We start from the raw sequence: 20,383 nt of genomic DNA, 5'->3' as shown, positions 1-20,383 counted from the left end.
GTGGCCCAGCACCTGTCCAGTCACTCCGGCCTGAATGCATGTCCACGAGTTGAACGTTGCACGCAGAGGTGTGTAGGACAGCCCTCTCCTTCTCAATGCGACAGGCTGCTATCGTGTGTGTGTGTGTGTGTGTGTGTGTGTGTGTGTGTGTGTGTGTGTGTGTGTGTGTGTGTGTGTGTGTGTGTGTGTGTGTGTGTGTGTGTGTGTGTGTGTGTGTGTGTGTGTGTGTGTGTGTGTGTGTGTGTGTGTGTGTGTGTGTGTGTGTGTGTGTGTGTGTGTGTGTGTGTGTGTGTGTGTGTGTGTGTGTGTGTGTGTGTGTGTGTGTGTGTGTGTGTGTGTGTGTGTGTGTGTGTGTGTGTGTGTGTCCGCGTCCGCACGCGTTCACAGAGTGCTGCTGCGGAAGGATCTATTTATTTTTGGCGTCTGACATTAAAGCTCGCCCTTTTGCAATGGCGGCGGCCCAACCCCGCCGCGAGAGCACCGGGGTTTGACCGGAGCTCTTCGTCCGTCCTCTGCCGTCTGCTCGTGATGGATAACCGTAATAACCACGACTGAGCGACACGAGGTGAGATACTGAGCGGTGTTCCTCCCTCCCCAGTGTGTCTTTTTTTTAATGTGTTCATTACTGCAGCCCGCAAAAGGTCAAATAGTGCCAGAGGACGAGAGCGAGACGTTGTTCCCACACTGGCACCTGGCTGCATTAGTCTGCACCCCGTGACGTGACGGCGAGTCTAGATCCGAGACGCTTATTTTTTTTCTTACTCGACACGAGTGAGACGGAGTTCAAACACCAACTGTAACATTAGAAAGAGCAGTGGAGGAGGTCGTTCCCCTGCACATGAATGAAGGCGTCCATCTGTACCAGGTGACATTCACTCATCATGCATCTCGAAACTCATCTTTCATTTTAAGAAAAGAGCGAAATGTGCATGAAATAAGTCGTTAACCAATGAAACTGCAGGGAAGCCAAGTTGCTCCTCAGTCACGTATCTATATGTATCTCGATGTGCTTGAGTCATTCCATGTATTCTACTCTACTGCATCACAGGACATTAATTTTGACAGCATTATATATGTTTTCATGGATAATTAGGACTTGTTACTTTGCAGATTAAGATGTTACAAACGATATGATGGATTTATAAAACGTGATGTATCGTTGCAGTAAATCTGCGATTAGTTTTATATGACCAATCATTCGCCATTTATTATCTCAATTAATCATTAATGAAATAAAAAAGTCCATTATTTCTCAAAGACCATAGAGACATCCAACCAGCAGTCCGAACCCCCAAAATATAAAATTGCCAAGAAGAGAAGATCAGCAAATGTTTGTCATTTCTGCATAACATGTGGCTGAAAACAATTTAAATAACAATACAGGGCTCCCCCTGATGCTTGCTTATTAAGGCGGTGTCATTGAAAATACAAATGGTTTCTGTCAGACTGCTTTGAGCTGAGAGAGGAGAGTGGTTGTGCAGCCTCGGTGGTGAACCGGCATCAGGGCCACCATGACCAAAGAGGAGGAGGTCCCTGACTGGGTGGGAGCCCAGGAGTTCTACGACAAGTACGAGACCAAGGAGATTCTGGGAAGGTATGTTTATAAAGACTTTAATTAACCCAGAGCATAGAAGAATTGGATTTCCCCAAAATGTTAAACTACAGTAATCCTTTAAAGGGGCCACAAGCAAACATATGGTGAACGACTGGCCCAAAATAATATTTTGGCCCACAACAGCTCCAATTGTTAGTATTGTTTATAAGATTGAGACACTGATGTGGAAAACGAGTTGAATGGTTTCCCTGAAGTTTCCCAGAAGTCCCTGAGAAATGCCTGCAGTGCCAGAGCTGCTTTTTTCTCTCATCGTCATTCACCACCCTCTGTCAGACAGTGGTGCTGTTACATAATGCACCCAGGCTGCATTCATGAACTCCAGGGTGTTTCGGACAAAGGTTTACTGTCCTGGATTGGACGGCACCCAGTGAGATCACATAATGGCACTTCCTTTTCTAAACATGCAGGTCACAAGGTCACCAGATTCTAACAATGTGTTTGGATGCTGTAGTACTCTTCACACTGCTCAGTGAGCTTCACAAACGGGGGAAGGGGAGTCAGTTTGGTTCCCTCTAAAAGGACTTCATAAATAGAAATTACCATGAGGAGATTACAGTCTTTAAGGTTATGCCCTTCACATCAAGATGAGGCAGCCCTTCCACATGTAGTAGTATAGTAGTATGTAGGAGCAACCGCATCCAACAGTTATCACCGAAAGCAGCAGCCAAAGTTTTTGAGTCCAGCTGTACAAATGCACCCATCTGAAGAAATAAGTCACCTCACAAAGCTGCAGATGTGAAGCGTTGTTCTCTTCCTCAGGGGAGTGAGCAGCGTGGTGCGTCGCTGCATACACAAAAGGACGTCTCTGGAGTATGCGGTGAAGATCATCGACATCACCCCCTCCGACAAGATGACCCCGCAGGAGATCGAGGAGATCAGAGGGGCGACGGTGAAGGAGATCGACATCCTGAAGAAAGTCTGCGGACGAGACAACATCAGTAAGCCCTGTCCTTCTCCGGAAAAATACAAACTGTGTGCATCAGCAGCTTTATTTAAACGTGAATCTACAATAAAAGTCTCAGAAAGCCCAAAGAGCTTTTGTTTCACTCGCCTGCTCAAGAGGTCAGTTGTGGTCAGCTGTCCTCTTAGTTTTGTCTAAATACTGAGTGTACCTCAAATGTCTCTCTTCTCCAGTTCAGCTCAAAGACTGCTACGAGTCCCACGCCTTCTTCTTCCTGGTTTTTGACCTGTGAGTGGCACGTTTTAGACAACTGAGTTTTAAACAGAAATTCGAGCAAGCAGCTTTTAAAATGTTTTGTTTTCTTTCCCGCAGGATGAAGAGAGGTGAACTTTTTGACTACCTCACGGAGAAAGTTACTCTGAGTGAGAAGGAAACCCGGTCAGTGAGTGTCTGAACTATCCACTAAGGCAAAAGCGATGAATTGTCCTAATTGTCCTAGTTGGGTTTGGTGTTTTTTGGTTTTAGGAACATCATGCGTGCTCTGCTGAAGGTGGTCCAGTTTCTCCACGGCCAGAACATTGTCCACCGGGACCTGAAGCCTGAGAACATCCTTTTAGACGACCAGATGAACATCAAACTCACCGACTTTGGCTTTGCTGTGCAAATCAAGCCGGGACAGAGGCTCAAAGGTCGGTGACATGGAAACCAACCAGAAGACATTATTAAATTATCTGAATACAATTCAGGTCCTTTCAAACTGACAAGTTTATGTCCAGGAGATCAAAGTCACCCAAAATCACTCACACTGACATATTCAGAACAGAAAACCAGTGTACTCAGCTGCAGATATATTTGTTTCTATTACAGTGACTGTTTAAAACCTTCAGTGCTGTTGCAGCAGCTGCTGGTGGGTTGGCGGAGAGTCTGGGTCTGGTTGCACAACATGCTCCCGTCTCTCTGAGCTGCTCTTACAAAGGTTAAGAGGCAACAGGACACTGTAGTCTCAGACACTCAGAGGACACTGACCTTTCAAATGAGACTCCGAGAGCATCGGATCACTATAAGCAGAGGGAACTGGCAAGTCAAATGTCTCATGAAACTGCATCCCCAAATCATTTTGTTCAGGTGGTAAAATATGTGATTGGGATGAGCTCAAATCTGTAGATCTACAGTAACCCTGCAACACTTAATCTGAAAGTTGCCGTCAAAATGAACGTCTGGTGGATCATTTCAACATGTTAAATGGTGTCATGCTTATTGATGTCCTACTGAGACAGAAGCCACTTGTGGAAAGTACTCAAGTTAGCGTATTTGAGTGGGTTAAAAAGTTAAGTCATAATGTGATTTAATAATTTTCTTAACTCCTTTTGCTTGGATAGGAATTACAGAAAAGCCTACATTATTATTATGCTTTTATGGGTCATGGGTTGACTTCACCCACATGCGATGTTCTCTGAGAACCTCTTGCTGTGTGCATTGCTGTTTTGGAGACAAATTGATTGCAAATGTTGTCGTTTTCCTGTTGTTCCCTCTTGCAAAGCACTTTGTAATCTCTGGTGTTGATAACGCCACATAGGATGGTCACAGTCAGGAGAGGTGACATTAGCCTGCTACTTTAATACTCCTCAATAGAGGAACCAATGTACTTTTGTTTAAGTAGAAACTAAGGTAGTCCCATAGTACTTCTTCTGGAGTATAAGTATGACTGATTTGAGATGGCGGTGGCTCAGGGTTTAGAGTGGGTCATCCTCTAATCACAAGGCTCCACCTGTCTGCATGTGGAAGTCTTCTTGGGGATGGGTTGGATGCAGAGGTCAAATGTCATGTATGTACGTGATGATCAACCATCAGATTAACAATACATCTATGTACAGTCTGCCTAACAAGATGACACCCCTTTATGGTTTTATGCCAGAGACCAAGTGGTCGAAAGACTTTTTCAAGCTTTGTCAATGTGGGTTTTAAAGTTCACGAGTTTGATGCCTCTTGTGACGCAGAGGTGTGTGGGACTCCTGGTTACCTCGCTCCGGAGATCATCGAGTGCTCCATGGACGCAGGGCATGCAGGATACGGCACTGCGGTGGACATGTGAGTAAGCGGAGACAAAAAACACACGACACAGCAGAACGTTAGCAGTGTCAGATGTACAAACTAAACAATTTAAGCAACAAAGTTATTACAGATATGTACAAATCAATGTACACATTCTGCAACAGTGTGGCTCTATTGGAAACTCCTGTAATCCCGTGACCTGCACACTTTCCAGGTTATTATCAGGATAATTAATGTACGCACCGTTTACACACTTTAAGATTGATTTTCTCCTGGTTTATGCCTGCAGATGGAGTTCAGGGGTCATCATGTACACGCTACTCGCAGGCTCGCCGCCCTTCTGGCACAGGAAACAGATGATGATGCTGCGTATGATCTTGTCTGGCAGTTACGACTTCTCGTCTCCAGAGTGGGAGGACCGCTCCGACACTGTTAAAGATTTGGTAGGCGCTCATCTCTACTCCTGCTTGTTGGATTTTGTAACTATACTTTGGGTGTTTCACTAAGTATTGATATCACTTATGGCAATTATATGAAGCTGCTACACGGTTTTAATGACAGAAGAATAAACAAAACCCTCGTTGCGGGTTCTTTAGATCTCCCGGATGCTGGTGGTGGACCCAACGGAACGATACACAGCGACGGATGTCCTCAACCACTCCTTCTTTTCTCAGTATGTGGTGAATGAAGTGCGGCAGTTCACTCCATACAGGCGATTCAAGGTAAGGCGTAAAAAAAGACGTGTGAATTAAATTACCATTCACACAGAATATACCATAAATATTTATTTCCCACCTTTCATTTCATAATATCCATGGCCGTAAGACAAATGGATGGAAACAAAATGTAATAATCTTTGAGAGATGGCGCCCGCGAACACAGCAGCAAGGATATCTTTTACTGTTATACCACACGATTAGAAACTTTGATTAACATATAGAGTTCCAAACTGGCATACGGACACTTTTCATTAGAGTAAATTAAATTGAAATGTCTTTTCAAAGATTATTTTACAATTTATTGATTAATTTACTCTTATATATTTATTTACTCACTTGATTAGACCTTTCCTAATGCCTTATTTAATCATTGAGTTTATTATAAACAAGTTGTAAGTCTTTGTTGGTACATTCTTTTGTGCACTAAAATGAAAGAAAACTAAATTGTGTCTGTAAAGAAGGACATAAACAAAGTTTAAGACTGGTTACTAACAAAACTAATGAGGGCAAGAAAGACATTAAACAGTCCTAATGAGGCAGAATGAGTGAACGACGGCTGGTTATGGAGTCTTATACTGAAACATTAAGATGAGGGGCCAGTACACTTTCACATTTAATATACCCTTTAGTACTCTAGTGAACATTTCCCAAATGTTTCTCTTTCAGGTCATTTGCATGACTGTTCTCGCAACGATGCGAATCTACTGCAACTACCGCCGCGCCAAGCCCGTCACCAAGGAGGTGATCAAGAGCGATCCGTACGCCGTCAAGCCCATTCGCAAGCTCATCGACGCGTGTGCATTCAAGATCTACGGCCACTGGGTCAAGAAGGGACAAACTCAGAACAGAGCAGCACTGTTCGAGAACACTCCCAAGGCCATCCTGCTGTCGATGGCTGCCGAGGCCGAAGAGCCGGCCCACCACATCTGGTAACGAGCACGTGCTCCTGGGTGCACAATAATGGGTATGATACACATGAAATAACATTTACTGGTAAAATAGCAGTTTAGAGGAAATATTGTATGTTTTATTCAACTGTTTTGACTGAAAACGGACTCTTTGAACACTATGCATACATTTCTACACCTTATCTTTTACTGTATGAAATCTAAGCAAGTATTGTTTTGTTTAAGGTTACAATATGGATTTGATTTTTAAATGATCATTCAGTCACCTGGTTGAATGACATGTTAACTCTTCAAATGGCCATGTGTCAGAACTTTGACAGCCAAAGCAAAACATGGGGCAATAACAGACAATTTAGATTTGATAATGAAGCAGTTAACCTGCATACTTGAAATGACGTACTGTATACCTTTTTGATTATTATGCAGGATGAACTGTACTCAATTTACTTTAACAGCTTTGAGGGACATTTTCTTTCTTACAGCTTTGAAAAGAATGCTATGGGTTTATTTATTAAAATGTCTTGGTAATGTAAAGGTTCAAACTTGTTGTGGTGCTTTTGAAATTTTAGATATCAGGATTGTATTTTCTTTACCCATTTTGTCCAACAATGTTAAACCTAATGTAGAACAATAATCCACAAGACCCATTTTGAACAGTTACAAGTTTATTACAAAAGAAGAGTGAGGTACAGCCACCCAAAGGCAGGCGATATTGCTTTCCCTGGTGGAGCTGTGGGTTGAAAAAAAAAAAAAAAACAATATTTAAGAGTCAAACAAATCACAGCGAGGGTTAATAACTATTTGGATATTTCATGCTCATGTTCTTACCGTGAACAAAAGGAGTTGTCTTTTTTTCTCATGGTCCTCTTCAAAAGTAGCCACTGCAGAAAAAAATAAAAATAAAGATAAATACAAAAAAAAAAAAATAGGGCAGCACCTTCATTTTCTCAGTGTATCATTGTACTCATTCCTGTATAGTTGGATGAGGCTGAGGGAAGCACTCACCCAGTCATTTGGCAGAAATGAGACTAGGCTTTTGCATGGTGTCTGACTGTATCCACCACAGACCAGCTGGAACAGAATTCGTCCATGCCTCAGTGGTGACTTCTTCACCGCTAGGAATACTAATTATGCTGCATGTCGGTGCATAACTGTGTGTAAACATACCATCTTCTAGCCTCTCTGTTGAAGCAACCATGTTTCTTCGGTGATCAGCAATGTGACCGAGTGGGCATTACAGCACTTCTCCATAAAAACATATTCTGACGAATGCTGCAACAAAAAAAAAAAAAAAAGTATAATTGAGCCTCTGAGATGAATTTGTCTGACTGTTATTGAGCTTGTGTATTCTCACAAAAACAAGACATTGTAAGATGATAAAGCTTAACAATTCTTATGGTTAAATATCTTAATAAAAGGGCTATATGACAATCATATTCAAACATAGATCACATATCAAAGGAAACCACATTTCTGTATTCACTCTGACGTAAGAATGAGGCACAAAATTAGCACTCATCCTGTAGTTAAGTCAGTGTGTGAAAACAATAATTTGGCACGGTGTCTGACTGCATTTACTATTTCAAGAGTAAAACAGAATTCTCCATGCTTTCAAATACATGTTATTGTGAAGTATGAGTTACCTCTGTGTTCGTACTCTTGGCCACATCAGGATCAATAATCCCATATCTTCAGACAAGGCATCTGGAAGAGCGATCAGCAACAGAAAGTCATCATTTGTAAGAATGAACACCATGACTAACTAGGTCATTTAGAACACGTGTGCTCTATTTTATATGGTTGATGCCCAGAAATAAAAAAATATTCACTTTAAATAGATTCGGGAAATGCATGTGCCTTTTTCACGCCATGCTGTTATTATTCAACAGCACTCACAGAGTTGAACTTTATAAAATGAATGGCGGCTCAGTTCCATTCAGTGTCCCAGTGAGCCGGCCTGCACAATACCAGGGCCTACCCCAAGTGGAACGCTGCCATAATAAATGGCATGGAATACATCCGTGTTTTCCTACCGTTGCATGTCAAATTGTCTGCCCCGAAGGAAAATAAAAAGGTCTATCGGCACACATTCCCAGTGTTTAATTCTCATCTTTCAGTAACATGATGAACGGTATATCTCCTCACCTCTGCCACATGGCGTGTTTCAAGCTGGGAGCTCCTCCGTGATGAGTCAGGTCAGGCCATCTCCTCCAATGTACCCTGTTATCACAAAGCACAAAAAGGTTAACATAACATCCCCCTGAGCATAAATAATATTTGTCATAAACACTAAATGACGTTCTCGTAATGTCCTACTCAGATTAAAAAGTAGTTACACAACGAAAACAATCATAATCTATGCGAATACCTGCATTTGTCTCGTGGTGTTAAAGCAACAAATGTAATGACTGTGACTAAACAACTGCTTTCCAGTGCAATGTAAGTTAGCGTTACTTCTAGCTAGCCGCCACGTGCTTCCCACGTCCACATACCACACCTTTAACTAACTTGGTTAACTAACGTTAACCAAATGCATTGAGCCTACATCTAGCCAGCCTGTATTACCCGCAGCGTTACAGAGTTGCAGGCTCAACTTTGTGTTGTTCCATTTAAAACCTGGTTCCGTTTTACAGCAAACGTGGCCGATAGAGAGCAACATGCTATATGTACGAGGGTCTCCATGCTGCTAGCCACTTAATTCAACGTGGAGGAGCAAGATCGCGTCGTCCAGTAAGAAGAACTACGCTTCCTCGTTTTCTTCTTTTATGGTTGTTAATAGCGGTCGGTAGCCAACGTGTCGCTTTCTTCTTCTTTTTGGGGTTTTATGGCGGATGGCATCCAACAAAAGGTGCAATACCGCCACCTACTGTACTGGGGTATGGACCAGAGTTATCTCTCTCGCTTTGTCGCCACCTACTGGATTTAAACTGAATTATCTGCTTTCTAAATACAACAATAACTCCTTTCTCACATCTACATAACTATATCACCAGGGGACTATCATCTCATTCAAGGGCTAGCTAAATGCATTGAAGAAATCAACAACTGGATGTGCCAGAATTTTCTTCAATTAAATAAAGATAAAACGGAAGTCATTGTTTTTGGTCCCAAGGATGAATGATCGAAAGTCAGCGCTCAGCTTCAATCACTGATGTTAAAAACCACAAACCAAGCCAGAAATCTAGATGTAGTTACGGATTTAGACCTTAACCTGAACAGTCATATCAAGACAATTACAAAAGAAGAAGATATCAAGTATTAGAGGATGTATGTCTTCGGCTGTGCATCAAGATATCTTCTTTCCCTTCTATGTTCCTGCCAGTGAATGAGCCTCTATGCCAATATGAGCTATCATTTAAATAACCTTGATAACAATTCCCAGTTTGTATCATACACCTCCAGCTTATTACAACTAACTTAAATTAACTACTTCATTGCTGCTTGGTTGTGACATTTTATTTAAATACAATTAGCTGGGCAAAATAAACAAATGACATGGGTTATATTACTGGCTCCATTCGCTTTACACGTGGGCATTGAAGAAATAATAACTAAATTTTCAGAGGATGCAGCTATTATTATTTTGTCTAAACGGACATGTTGCCAGTAAATGTATAATTTTCATTGCCATTTTAATATACGTTATGCACAGTGACATTGTTGCAGCACATGTAACAAATATCCTATGTGGGAATAGCCTACTGTAAAGAAAGAAAGAAAGAAATGTACACTTGTATTTATCCCCATGGGGAAATTCTTCTCTGCATTTGACCCAGCCTAAGGAGCAGTGGGGCTGCAGTGAAGCGCCCGGGGAGCAACTGGGGCTAGAGTGTCTTGCTCAAGGACACTAGCCTATAATATTATACTTAAAACACTACTGGGACTGCATGTAGACTCGGACCCAACGATTAGTCAAATAATGTAGACGTGTAGCCCCAGGCAACCATTTCACTGTACAACGTCTGCCTTGGGTTGACGGTTGCTGCTGTCATGTAATCGTGCCAACCAATTGGCCGGGGTCTAGTGGGCGGTACCTCACCGGCTTCACTCTGATTGGTCAAGCACTCAGCAGCGCTCTTTAGTGTCTCATCAGTAAGTACCTCACCGCAACTTTTCATATTAGTCTCGAAGACATTAGCGTGCAGTGGCAGCGGGACTCGTTTACGGTCGACAGTTGAACAGACTGTGTGTGAAGTGCTCTTACCAAGCAAAGTGGACCGCGCCGAACAGGTAGTTACCGTCAACTCTGCGCCAGAGACACGCAGGTCACTCGTAACGTAAAGCCGTGATATTTGAATGATAGTCGCGTACAGCAGTACGCTAGGTTACTTGTTACGCCAAACGAGAAGGGGCTGCTCGTTTCACCGAGTTTAATCGTCTTGACGCGTGTATCAGCTTTTGGTCTCGCCTTCCCAGGTCCTCCGTAGTGGGCATCGGGGTGACGCAATCCGTGCAGAAAATGTCCATAACAGCCTAAAGCTTGTTCAGCCTTATGTAATGCTGCTTTTTTCTTCTTCGCATACCACGTGTTTAATTTTGAGATCCATCGATGCAGAAATGTTTGCAGATATTTCAGTCAATGGATGCATTTGCTGCTTCAGTGGCTAGAAGACAACCTCTGCGTACATGGCTTAGCTTAAATTAAATGATGCAGCTGTTGGGGAAAACCACAGACCTCACGTTGAACCAACCAGTTCTGCTCGGGACCCAGCTAATGATTTACATTTTTATATGACTTCCTTGTATAGTGAGATGTCGATGCCATCAGACTTATAAGTTCTTTTGAAATGCTCCTTTAGTTTTTTTTTGTCTTTATATTGTGTACTTCTCTTTTTCCAGCAGGATGGCAACTCTTTCACAGATAAAGGAAGTGTTCCGGAGAGCAGAAGCTGTCTGTTTTGATGTGGACAGCACCGTCATCAAAGAAGAAGGCATAGATGAACTTGCCAAATTTTGTGGTGTTGGGGATGCAGTCACTGAAATGTATGTTGTCAACATCATATTGACGTGCACTACAAAGTACACCCATATTTTGATATTATCTCTGGATTTGTTTGAAATATTCTGCAAATATATGTTGCCGTTTTCCCAATTCAGGACCCGAAAAGCTATGGGTGGCACAATGACATTTAAAACAGCCCTGACTGAGCGTCTTTCCATCATCCGATGTTCCAGGGAACAAGTGAACAAACTGATAACGGATCACCCACCTCAGCTGACTCCAGGTATCGGGTGAGTGAGAAGATAGCACTTCATTTGAGAAATGTCAGTCATTCAGTGGACCTTGAGTTCCACACACTACAGAACTATCTGTATCCACAGGAGCTCTGAATTAGTACATTAAGTACTTTTAACCAACTATTTACGGTAAACAACCCTCTGGCTACATGACTACAGTGCTTTGATTGTAGCCATTTAGCACAGAAAAGAAGAAAAAAACCCAATGTTTTTGGAAAAGAAACTCTTATCTTAAAGTATATTTGTAAATTGTATCTTTGGAAAATCTTTAGAAAAGAAAAAAAGAGGTGTATTGAGGATTCAAACCTTCCAACATGGTCACCCAGTCAGGAGGGGTTGTCTGCATGTATTTATAGGCAGTTAAGTGCAGTCTTCTTTATTAGATAAATGACAGCTAGCATACATAATGCTATGTATTATTTGGCATTTCCTGCTGCGTTGTCCACATGCATTAATGCTTATTTACACACATTAAGCTGATGGTAAATGTACAACATGGCCTGGCCATAGTTGGTCCAAATGAGTTTGCTATTGGATACTATACTAACATTTTAGCTAAAAACTTTATTAAAATTGAACGTCAATAAATTGCCATTCATTTTCATCCAGGGAGCTTGTGGACCGTCTGCACCAGCGAAACATAAAGGTGTTCCTCATCTCAGGCGGTTTCCGCTGCATCGTTGAACATGTGGCAACTCAGCTAAACATTCCCCTGGATCATGTTTACGCCAACCGGCTCAAGTTCTACTTCAATGGTACGAGCTCGAGGAGACTTTTTGCTGTTTGTTTAAATAAGAGTGAAACATTGAGTGTGTCCGTCTTGAATAAGTGTATTGACGAGGCTTGAATCCTAGTCAATTGTGTGTTATCCAGGAGAGTATGCCGGTTTTGATGAGAGCCAGCCCACAGCTGAGAGTGATGGAAAAGGAAAAGTCATCACCATGTTAAAGGAAAAATATGGCTTCAAGAGTGTGGTGATGATTGGAGATGGAGCGACTGATGTTGAGGCGTGCCCTCCTGCTGTAAGTGTTCACATTGTTTATTGCGCTGCTTAAAACTCTTGTCTTAGAGCAAGAATGTAATTAGTGTTGTCTCTTCCATCCTCAGAGTGCGTTCATTGGATTTGGTGGAAATGTCGTCAGGCAGCAGGTTAAGGAGAAGTCTTTGTGGTACGTGACCAGTTTTGGGGAGATGCTAAAGGAACTGGAAAAGATTTAAAGAAGCTAAGAGTACTGTTACTAATTTTTAACATTTTATATATTGCATCTACGGTTGTGCTTGTGATTCCTGCACATTTTCCTTCTCTCAATAGATTTTTATAATGAATGAAAATGTTTACATTAGTGAGACCAATTTGACCTTCATGACAATGTTGCTCTATTGACTTTTATACTAGAAGATACTAAAAGAATAACACTGTTTGTCGAGGTTTAGAAGAAGATGAGAGTTTTTGCACATTTTGTAGTCAACGCCTTTAGGTAAGCTAATACAACGTGTGCGTATTAGTATGCAATGAGCAATAGAAATGTTTTATTTCTATATGTAACCAGACATGTCAATAAGTATTGTCATGTGAAGAACATCTGCATTAAACATAAGAACATGCTGTCAAAGATGTTGAACTGCTTTAATCTGTGTTGGTGTTGTCCTTCCCTCCACACTGTTCCCTATACCGATGAACAAATAGACAAGATAAACATGAGTTCTTTTACAATACAGATATTACTATGTGACACCGAACCTAATGGACAGGTTATCATACATATGGTATAGTTATGCCCCATTAAAACCATTTCTGAAACTAGTCATGCTGTCTTCACACGAAAAAAGGGTAGAAGTCATAGTTACAAACACAGCACCATGAAACTGACAGGGGAACATCCATAAAAAGCAATTGAAATGAGTAGTTTGCCGAAAAAGGTGTGATTTATAATAGACTACAATCAGATACAAAATTCTGAGGTTTGCATTTTACACTGTTTTACTTTTATTGTCATAATTGGCAACAAACCTGAATATACAGAGGTGTTCTCTCACTCAGCAATGGCACGGCTTGCATCAAAGTGCCACTCGCTCAGCACACTTAATAAATAAATAGCTCCTGCATTGTGCGGTACTATTATTCCCATCTGTCCTCACACATCTGCACATCTTTTCAAGTAACTTTGGATGGTTCTAAACTTGGAGAGAGCTCTCTTCGTGGACCAGTGTTAATGCGGCACGTTGCCCTTAACAACCATCAGTTGGTTTTTAGGACACATTTACTCAACCTGCTCCAGAAAACTAATAAAGAGGTTGTGCATTGCCATCGCCCTTAGGTGTTATTGACTATTTTGATTGCTGTTACATGGGAGGCACTGTGGCCTCCTATGTCCTATGACATCCTGAAGTGATGAAGCAAGGACAAGAGAAGGGAAGTTGTTTGGCAGTACTGACGGGAGGTTGAAACAATGATACTGATGCTCTGGATGGGTGTAACATTCAAAAAGGGTGCCACTTGATTTCAGCTCCCAGCTCGGCTCTCATTTCACTGCAGAGGGGAAGCCTTTGTCGGGATCATAATCCTGGAATCCATATGTTGAATGAGAGGAACTGGAGAAAGGTGGAAAGATTTAGTGTGTTCTCACAGTTTAAAGTCTTTTTGATATTGATCAGGTTCAGCAACCTCTTAAAAGTTCAATATGTTGTTACTCAAGACAAGTTGCACAAAGCCCTAACAAGATTTCAGTCACACAACTGAGTTTTAATCACCACTTTTGTTGAGTAAGGACTTTATTTTTTGCTCACCTGTGTAATACACCACCTCATCCCAGCCCTCCTGCTGCCAGGCGCCATTCCTCGTGTCTTCTCTGGACTGAAGGTCTTTGTAAGCTGTAACCAACAAATCACACAATATGGGTCTCCAGATTCTAAGGGAAAAACTTCTAAATGCTAACTTTATCTGCTGCTTTCTAACCACCGTCTGCTGCAGCTGGAAAAAAGTTTGACCCGACTGAACCAAAACAAAGCTACGGGCCAGAAAATCAAAACAAAGAGCTTAGTGTTAAAAAGCTCTAAAGAACTGAGAGGAACTGCAAGTGCTCTATACAAGTGACCTAGTTCAAATTACACAATCATGTGTTCTAATGTTGGGAAAAAATACCAATTAGTGCCGCTTTAAGTTCAGAAAATAATGAAACATGACCAATGTGACAAATTCTATCTTCACATTTTTGAAAAACAAATGTTGCTTTACAAATGATTTAAACAGTTAATTATCAAAACCGTTGTTGACTGATCTTCTGTGAAACTACTAGCATGTTTATCTACGCGGCGCCAGCGTCAGTCAGTCCGTTTCCATGCAGCTGGTTGCGCAACGTACCCCAAAGGTGATGAACCATGTAGAGGTTGCCGATCTGTGAGAAAAACCCTCCCACAGCTTCACTGTTGTGTTGGCGGTATCCAATGGCTCTGGCCCTGCACACAAGAACAACTTTTGTCACAAAGCAGGCCAAAATCCACCAGAGCTGCAGCTGGCATGACCAGACCAGGACACACACCACACTTGACAAGTCTTCAAACAAGGATTTATTAATCATGATTGTTAACGTAAAGTCTATAGTTGTAATAATACATAGAGAAATCCCATCCAACCATAAGATGTGATGTTACTTAATGTATGCATGTATCTTAATTTAAGGCAAGTCCATGTGAAAAAGTAGATGTAAAAAATCATATCAATCATAGTCACTGTCTGGATACAAAACTACAAAGCGTTAGTTCTTCGCGTTGTTGTAACTTTAAGAAGAAGTTTATTCTTTCCGTTAAACAAATTATATTGAAATTGCCTTGCTTTGCTGGCATAACCTACATGACTATAGAGGTTTATTCAAATATGGGCGGGATAAAGTGATCATGAAAGCAAACATACGAAAACAATAATAGCTTTGGGAAAAAATGACCTTATCCCCGCTTGATCTTTTAATCAAAATATGTTTTTCCCCCCTATAATAATATAAATCATGTCTGCTTTAATAGGGAGAAGGGCCTCAAATCAGAAAAGCCTGGATGATTTTCAAGTTATATCACATAAAATCATGCAGATGACAGTTAGGAATTACCACAAATGTGTGAACTGGAATTGGATACAGAAGAGTTGACAGTATGACGACATTTCAGTGACACTGGAGTTATCGGTTTATCAGTGACAAAAGGCAAAACAAGTTACGAAATGTACAAAGACTGAAGCAAAAACCCACTACAGGGCAATCAAGGATTAAAAAAAAAAACTAAAACATTGGAAAACGAAGGCAGAAAACTCAAATCTTCACTAAATTACCATCAACTGCATGTCGCAACCTGATAAATGTTGACCCGAAAAAAGGGATCCTTATAATGAATGAATATGAACACACATTTGTGGTGTGCATAATATTCCACTTGTATTTGAGACTTGAGAGTACGACAGCTCAGCTTCAAAACAGCCTCTCTGTGGAATAGCGCTTATTAATGACAGCGTGCCGAGGAAGGTTTCATGGAGTGCAACTGTTCAGTGACTACAGTTCAGGGAATCAAATGAATTCAGGCTGCCTTACCAGTAATTACCCCACTCAATCATGGTTCCTGGCTGGAAGAAAGAAAACACAATAGCCTTTATTACGATAAAGGAACTTTTCAAACTGCAGGTTGGTAACACACCTGCTTTCTAGAGTAAACACACAAGCACACATAAATGGTAGAGATATAACACAGGTGTATTTGTCATTGTGAAGATATGCTGCAATAGCAACTACACTCTGAGGGGTTGTCAATCATTTGCTGGCACTTAAGACAACAAACGCCCTGCTGCCTCTAAAATGTAATCCCAGGCAGGGATGAGGGATAATATCTGGCATTCACCACATGTCACAGCAAGCACTGATCTAGAGCCTGTTTTTCTTGTGAGAAAGTACGACTTAATCAGAGGGTGTGATGTTTGTCGAGTATTATAAAAGGACTGAGACTGCTTTCAATTTTACTGTTGAGCCACTGGATTGCTGATTTCATTTCAACTATAAGTAAATCAAAAGTGTGGAAAGAACAGCACACGTGTTGACTGTCTGAGCACCACCCTCCACATGAAGGCCTGCCTTGCAGTAGTTGTTTTTAAGAAGCAGAGCGCGAGACTTGTGGTGTAACGACGTGACTGGGATTCTGCAGCACTGTTCTCCTGATCTGGACTCTTGTATCATGAACTGTAAACATCTTTATTAAATGCTCAAACAGAGAAGACTTTAGATCACCGTTACAGCACAATGGGGCCCATCACGACGTTCTCTATTCTAGAGAGACGGCTATTCAAGTCAGAACAAAGCAAAGGAGCCGGCCCAGTCCCTCCCTCCCTGATCTCTGTGGTTATGAAGACTTTGAGCGCCTTGTACTGGCCCACCTCAATTTAATAATACACGTTTTTATTGTGTTTATTGTTATGCATTGTATGTGTAACATACATGTGAGCTAGGAAAAGTAAAAGAGTTGTTGGTGCGTTACCCACCCTGAGCTGGTAGGACCTGAGCTCGTAGATGTTGGGGCCCTCTCGGGGAACGGGCTCGTTCCAGAAGCTGAACTCCAGCAGAAGCTGGTTTCTGCGAGACATCAGCATCTTACCCCGCTCCTTCCTGTAAGCTGTAAACTCCTGCCGATGGACGGACACCGATCAATAAGCTTTACTTCTACTGATGGCTATACTCTGTTGTTAGCAGACAACGAAAGCACGTAGAAGCGGAGACACAAACAAGATGGATCCGAGGGAGTCTTTACCGGATTCTGCTTGAGCTTGTTCATCACCTCCGTTAGAGCCGGGTATCCACCTCTGTAACGCCACAGATGAACTAGAGAAAGGGACACAAATAGATTAGAGATGCTTCACAGAAACTACAGAAAGGTCCATTAATTCAGGATCATTAAATAAGATGAAAAGAGAATTGATAGTCTGTACAGGTTACATTAAGCAATAACATTTTGTTTCCAGTATTTGGATATCTGATCTAATGGATAAGTCTGTGTGTACAAGTACTATCCAGCTAATATAAGTATTGCATTGTGCTTCTGTGCACAGCAATTAACGCAACATATAACGTAGTTGTGGGAGGAGAAGTGTAAGAAATACTGACTCTGGGAAACAGGAATGTCTAATCGAGGGAGTACTACAGTTTCTCTAGGTTTGCATACATTCAGACCTCAGGCCTCTCACACTGCAGATGTTTTGAAGCTCGTAATCCTACCAGCCTGATCTTGATCTCCATACCAGGTATTCCAGGTGCCCACCAGCTCACAGGGGTAGTACTTATCAGCATGGATGGAGGGCAAAACCTCCTCACTGTGATAAATAAGAAACATCAGCCACTTACTGAAATATAGTTTACACTAAAGGTGTAACTGTATTCAAGTCTCCTGAAGGCAAAATCCACTTTTAACCAACAGCATTTAGAAAACAATCATGTGTTTGCAGTCTAGTGTCTTCTGTCTAAGGTTGCAAGTCCAAAATGATACACCAACTATAAATAGACTCGCTCAACTTAGTCATCTTAGGTATGAACCAGGATGGTATTAGAAGGACTGTCACACTAGCTTGTCAATAACCTTCTAGGAATAGACTGCTCAGAACTATTTTTACAACAGTGTACTAGGTTGTCCCCATCTGCTACTACTGCCACTACAAGTTGGTACGAGCATGCAGCTCAGACAATAATATGAAATTACACTCACCACAGCTTGTTGTATGCATCCAGGCACTCTGGCTTGACATTATGGACTGAAAAAGAAGGTCATACTTAAGTACTCTCATCATTACTCCAGGATAAATGTTGTTTTTAAATGTTGATGCATGTTTGTCTAAATGTTCAAAAACTGAGGGGAACTTACACTGAATTTTGTACAGATTACTTTCCTCATTTTTAGTTAGTAGGGTGGCGTGTGCATCTTTCCTTGGATCAACTTTCCTCACAAACAGCGACTTAAACCAGCTGTCCTTTCCATTTATGCTGGTTGATGTTGTAAATCCCCTGCAAACACAGATGAGTCATGGTGAAATGAGTTAATGACCAGTATGAATCTACAGTAAGACCAGCTTCCTAATATATTATCTTGAAATCTGATTAGATGTTAGATTTGCACTCACATAAACGTATTATCTTTAAATGAGCCAAAACGCTTCATGTTTCTAGCTATTGTTTTACAATACCTCCGTCTAAATACAGAATGGGCTTGAAACGTCAGCACCTCTGATCCATATGGTTTACACATCGATATAACAGGCCACAGTATCCAACAAACAGTGGTGGAAAGTAAATAACACATTCAGTCAAATGTTTAGGTATTTCCCTTTTTCTGCCACATTATAATTCTACTAAACTACAACTCAAGAGGCAAATATTGTACTTTTAGCTGCAAGTTGCTTTGCGGATTAAAAATACAGTCAACAAATAGGATGTTTTATTAAAAGTTAATATAAGATTAATCCCTGGGGAGAGCATGTATAATCCACCCAGCAGCATAAAAAGGAAGACAAATACAAATGAAACCAACCTACACTGGCTGCAACATCATGGTGATGTACAGATCAATTTATCAACAATTCTGATTCAATGACACAACGTTAACATACATTATTCTGACACGGGGCCTTCTGCAAAATGAGTTATGTTGCTGTTGGTTACTTTAAGTATATTTTGATAATACTCAAATTGAACATGTATGCCTTCTACTTGTAACATAGTGTTTATACACCTTGGTGTCTGAAGTAATAGATCTGAATACTTCCCCCACCGCTAACTAAGTGCATTAACGACACTGCATCCATCAGAATGACATACTATTAATAAGACAAACACATACAACTACATGAACCAACCTTTACCAAATTGACCTTGAGCGTTTGAGACGCCCAATGACAAAAGATGAGAGAAACTTGTATTATTTGCCCTTCACCAGCGAAGACGCGCAGCTTTAAACATTAACCATCCGGGAATAAACTATTTTAAGGAGTAAGCTCTCATGGGAGTTAAAGCTGAAGGCCACTGAGGACTGGCTAGCAGGTACCGAGCTAGCGTGCTGCAGCTCATCGTCGCCACCACAGAAACCCACAGAAAGACCCGCGAGGTGACAACGGACGCCGCAGAGATGATTACTGAGCGTGCACGCGGAAGACTGCCCCACCTGCTCCACGCGACGACCTGTCCGGCCGCCTGGGCCCTGCTCTTGGCCCGACTCAGGCCACCGCTAACTCTTTGAAGGACTCCAGTCGCCATCTTCAATGGTACTCACGGCGCAGACGCTGTTACCACCTCTGACCACCAGGGGGCGGTGCAGCACCCTCAGTGCTCTCATCTGATGATGCTGCATCAGTGCCACACGGTCAAAAGTCACTGTCACAGATACAATACAAGCAGTATGTGTGTACTTTCAGGAAATAGTAGCCCACGTATTAAGTATTACAAGTAAAAAATAATCAATACAGGAACAGTATCCCCCATGACGGTTATAGGTTGAGCTGATTTTAACTAATTTGTATTACTGTAACTAATGATGGTCATTTTTCAGTATGGATTAATCTGCTGATTATTTTCTCCATTAATCAATTGAATGTTTGGTTTTTAAAAATTCAGGAAATACAGATAAATGCCCTCACTATTACCAGATTAAAGTAACACCTTCACAATGTTTTGTCCGTACAATAGTACAACATTAAACAAGAGTTATATTTATAATAACAATATTTCAAAATCATTACATACAATTAGGAAAAGGGAAAAGATGGAACCATAAAAAGTGAAATTATTATCAAAATAGTTGCCAATTAATTTTCTCTTAAGCAACTAATTGATTAATCTTTTAATATTTTTAGCTGAACTTAGGTAGTTTTACAACTAAATGTGTATTCATCAGTGTAGTATTGTGTATATGCAGTACGTAGGAGATAGAACATTATAAT

At 41.3% G+C, this 20,383-nt stretch overlaps 3 protein-coding genes, 1 long non-coding RNA gene and 2 other non-coding genes across 8 annotated transcripts; 2 read left to right on the top strand and 4 right to left on the bottom strand.

The window, feature by feature from the left end:
* Window positions 1-341: 341 nt before the first annotated feature.
* On the top strand, window positions 342-6,935 carry LOC117741971 (phosphorylase b kinase gamma catalytic chain, skeletal muscle/heart isoform-like). The gene is made up of 10 exons (XM_034549270.1): window positions 342-865; window positions 1,446-1,594; window positions 2,375-2,553; window positions 2,750-2,804; window positions 2,889-2,954; window positions 3,042-3,205; window positions 4,514-4,604; window positions 4,858-5,011; window positions 5,165-5,290; window positions 5,954-6,935. The coding sequence occupies exons 2-10, from the start codon at window positions 1,512-1,514 to the stop codon at window positions 6,218-6,220; spliced, it is 1,185 nt and encodes a 394-aa protein (XP_034405161.1). The 5' UTR covers window positions 342-865; window positions 1,446-1,511; the 3' UTR covers window positions 6,221-6,935.
* Window positions 6,843-8,982, bottom strand: LOC117741973. Of its 2 annotated transcripts, XR_004610780.1 has the most exons (7): window positions 8,564-8,982; window positions 8,341-8,415; window positions 7,839-7,899; window positions 7,363-7,467; window positions 7,201-7,266; window positions 7,024-7,076; window positions 6,843-6,925 (listed from the first exon to the last, which is right to left on the bottom strand). It is a non-coding gene; the product is annotated as an uncharacterized LOC117741973 (long non-coding RNA). The 2 variants fall into 2 exon arrangements; XR_004610779.1 differs by lacking the exon at window positions 7,201-7,266.
* Window positions 7,152-7,288, bottom strand: LOC117742214. Its single transcript, XR_004610974.1, has one exon. It is a non-coding gene; the product is annotated as a small nucleolar RNA SNORA15 (small nucleolar RNA).
* On the bottom strand, window positions 7,667-7,804 carry LOC117742215. The gene has a single exon (XR_004610975.1). It is a non-coding gene; the product is annotated as a small nucleolar RNA SNORA15 (small nucleolar RNA).
* Window positions 8,983-10,210: 1,228 nt separating the features above from the next.
* psph (phosphoserine phosphatase) lies at window positions 10,211-13,064 on the top strand. 2 transcript variants are annotated; one of them, XM_034548855.1, is made up of 6 exons: window positions 10,211-10,425; window positions 11,035-11,178; window positions 11,293-11,427; window positions 12,043-12,188; window positions 12,307-12,455; window positions 12,541-13,064. In XM_034548855.1, exons 2-6 carry the CDS (start codon window positions 11,039-11,041, stop codon window positions 12,649-12,651), a joined length of 681 nt encoding a protein of 226 aa, XP_034404746.1. In that variant the 5' UTR covers window positions 10,211-10,425; window positions 11,035-11,038; the 3' UTR covers window positions 12,652-13,064. The 2 variants fall into 2 exon arrangements, with proteins under 2 accessions (XP_034404746.1, XP_034404747.1); XM_034548856.1 differs by having other exon boundaries at window positions 10,261-10,425; window positions 11,038-11,178.
* Window positions 13,047-19,721, bottom strand: LOC117741671 (protein NipSnap homolog 2-like). Its single transcript, XM_034548854.1, has 10 exons — window positions 19,609-19,721; window positions 18,316-18,455; window positions 18,160-18,205; window positions 17,676-17,770; window positions 17,212-17,282; window positions 16,946-17,086; window positions 16,008-16,039; window positions 14,795-14,889; window positions 14,221-14,304; window positions 13,047-14,025 (listed from the first exon to the last, which is right to left on the bottom strand). Exons 1-10 carry the CDS (start codon window positions 19,698-19,700, stop codon window positions 13,961-13,963), a joined length of 861 nt encoding a protein of 286 aa, XP_034404745.1. The 5' UTR covers window positions 19,701-19,721; the 3' UTR covers window positions 13,047-13,960.
* Between the last annotated feature and the right edge of the window lie 662 nt (window positions 19,722-20,383).

This window comes from Cyclopterus lumpus, chromosome 13, assembly GCF_009769545.1.
Source record: "Cyclopterus lumpus isolate fCycLum1 chromosome 13, fCycLum1.pri, whole genome shotgun sequence".
NCBI classification, from domain to species: domain Eukaryota; kingdom Metazoa; phylum Chordata; class Actinopteri; order Perciformes; family Cyclopteridae; genus Cyclopterus; species Cyclopterus lumpus.
This window is presented reverse-complemented; position numbering and strand designations above follow the sequence as displayed.

Bases quoted from the DNA above. Each gene is read 5' to 3' on its own strand.
- psph (XM_034548855.1), top strand. From the start codon at position 11,039: ATGGCAACTCTTTCACAGATAAAGGAAGTGTTCCGGAGAGCAGAAGCT. The intron at 11,179-11,292 runs GTATGTTGTCAA...TTCCCAATTCAG, and splicing joins GGGGATGCAGTCACTGAAAT to GACCCGAAAAGCTATGGGTG. The intron at 12,456-12,540 runs GTAAGTGTTCAC...TTCCATCCTCAG, and splicing joins TTGAGGCGTGCCCTCCTGCT to AGTGCGTTCATTGGATTTGG.
- LOC117741971 (XM_034549270.1), top strand. From the start codon at position 1,512: ATGACCAAAGAGGAGGAGGTCCCTGACTGGGTGGGAGCCCAGGAGTTC. The intron at 2,554-2,749 runs GTAAGCCCTGTC...TCTCTTCTCCAG, and splicing joins CTGCGGACGAGACAACATCA to TTCAGCTCAAAGACTGCTAC. The intron at 2,955-3,041 runs GTCAGTGAGTGT...TTTTGGTTTTAG, and splicing joins CTGAGTGAGAAGGAAACCCG to GAACATCATGCGTGCTCTGC.
- LOC117741671 (XM_034548854.1), bottom strand. From the start codon at position 19,700: ATGGCGACTGGAGTCCTTCAAAGAGTTAGCGGTGGCCTGAGTCGGGCC. The intron at 17,283-17,675 runs GTAGGATTACGA...CCCTTTCTCTAG, and splicing joins TGGAGATCAAGATCAGGCTG to TTCATCTGTGGCGTTACAGA. The intron at 14,305-14,794 runs GTACGTTGCGCA...TGTTGGTTACAG, and splicing joins CATGGTTCATCACCTTTGGG to CTTACAAAGACCTTCAGTCC.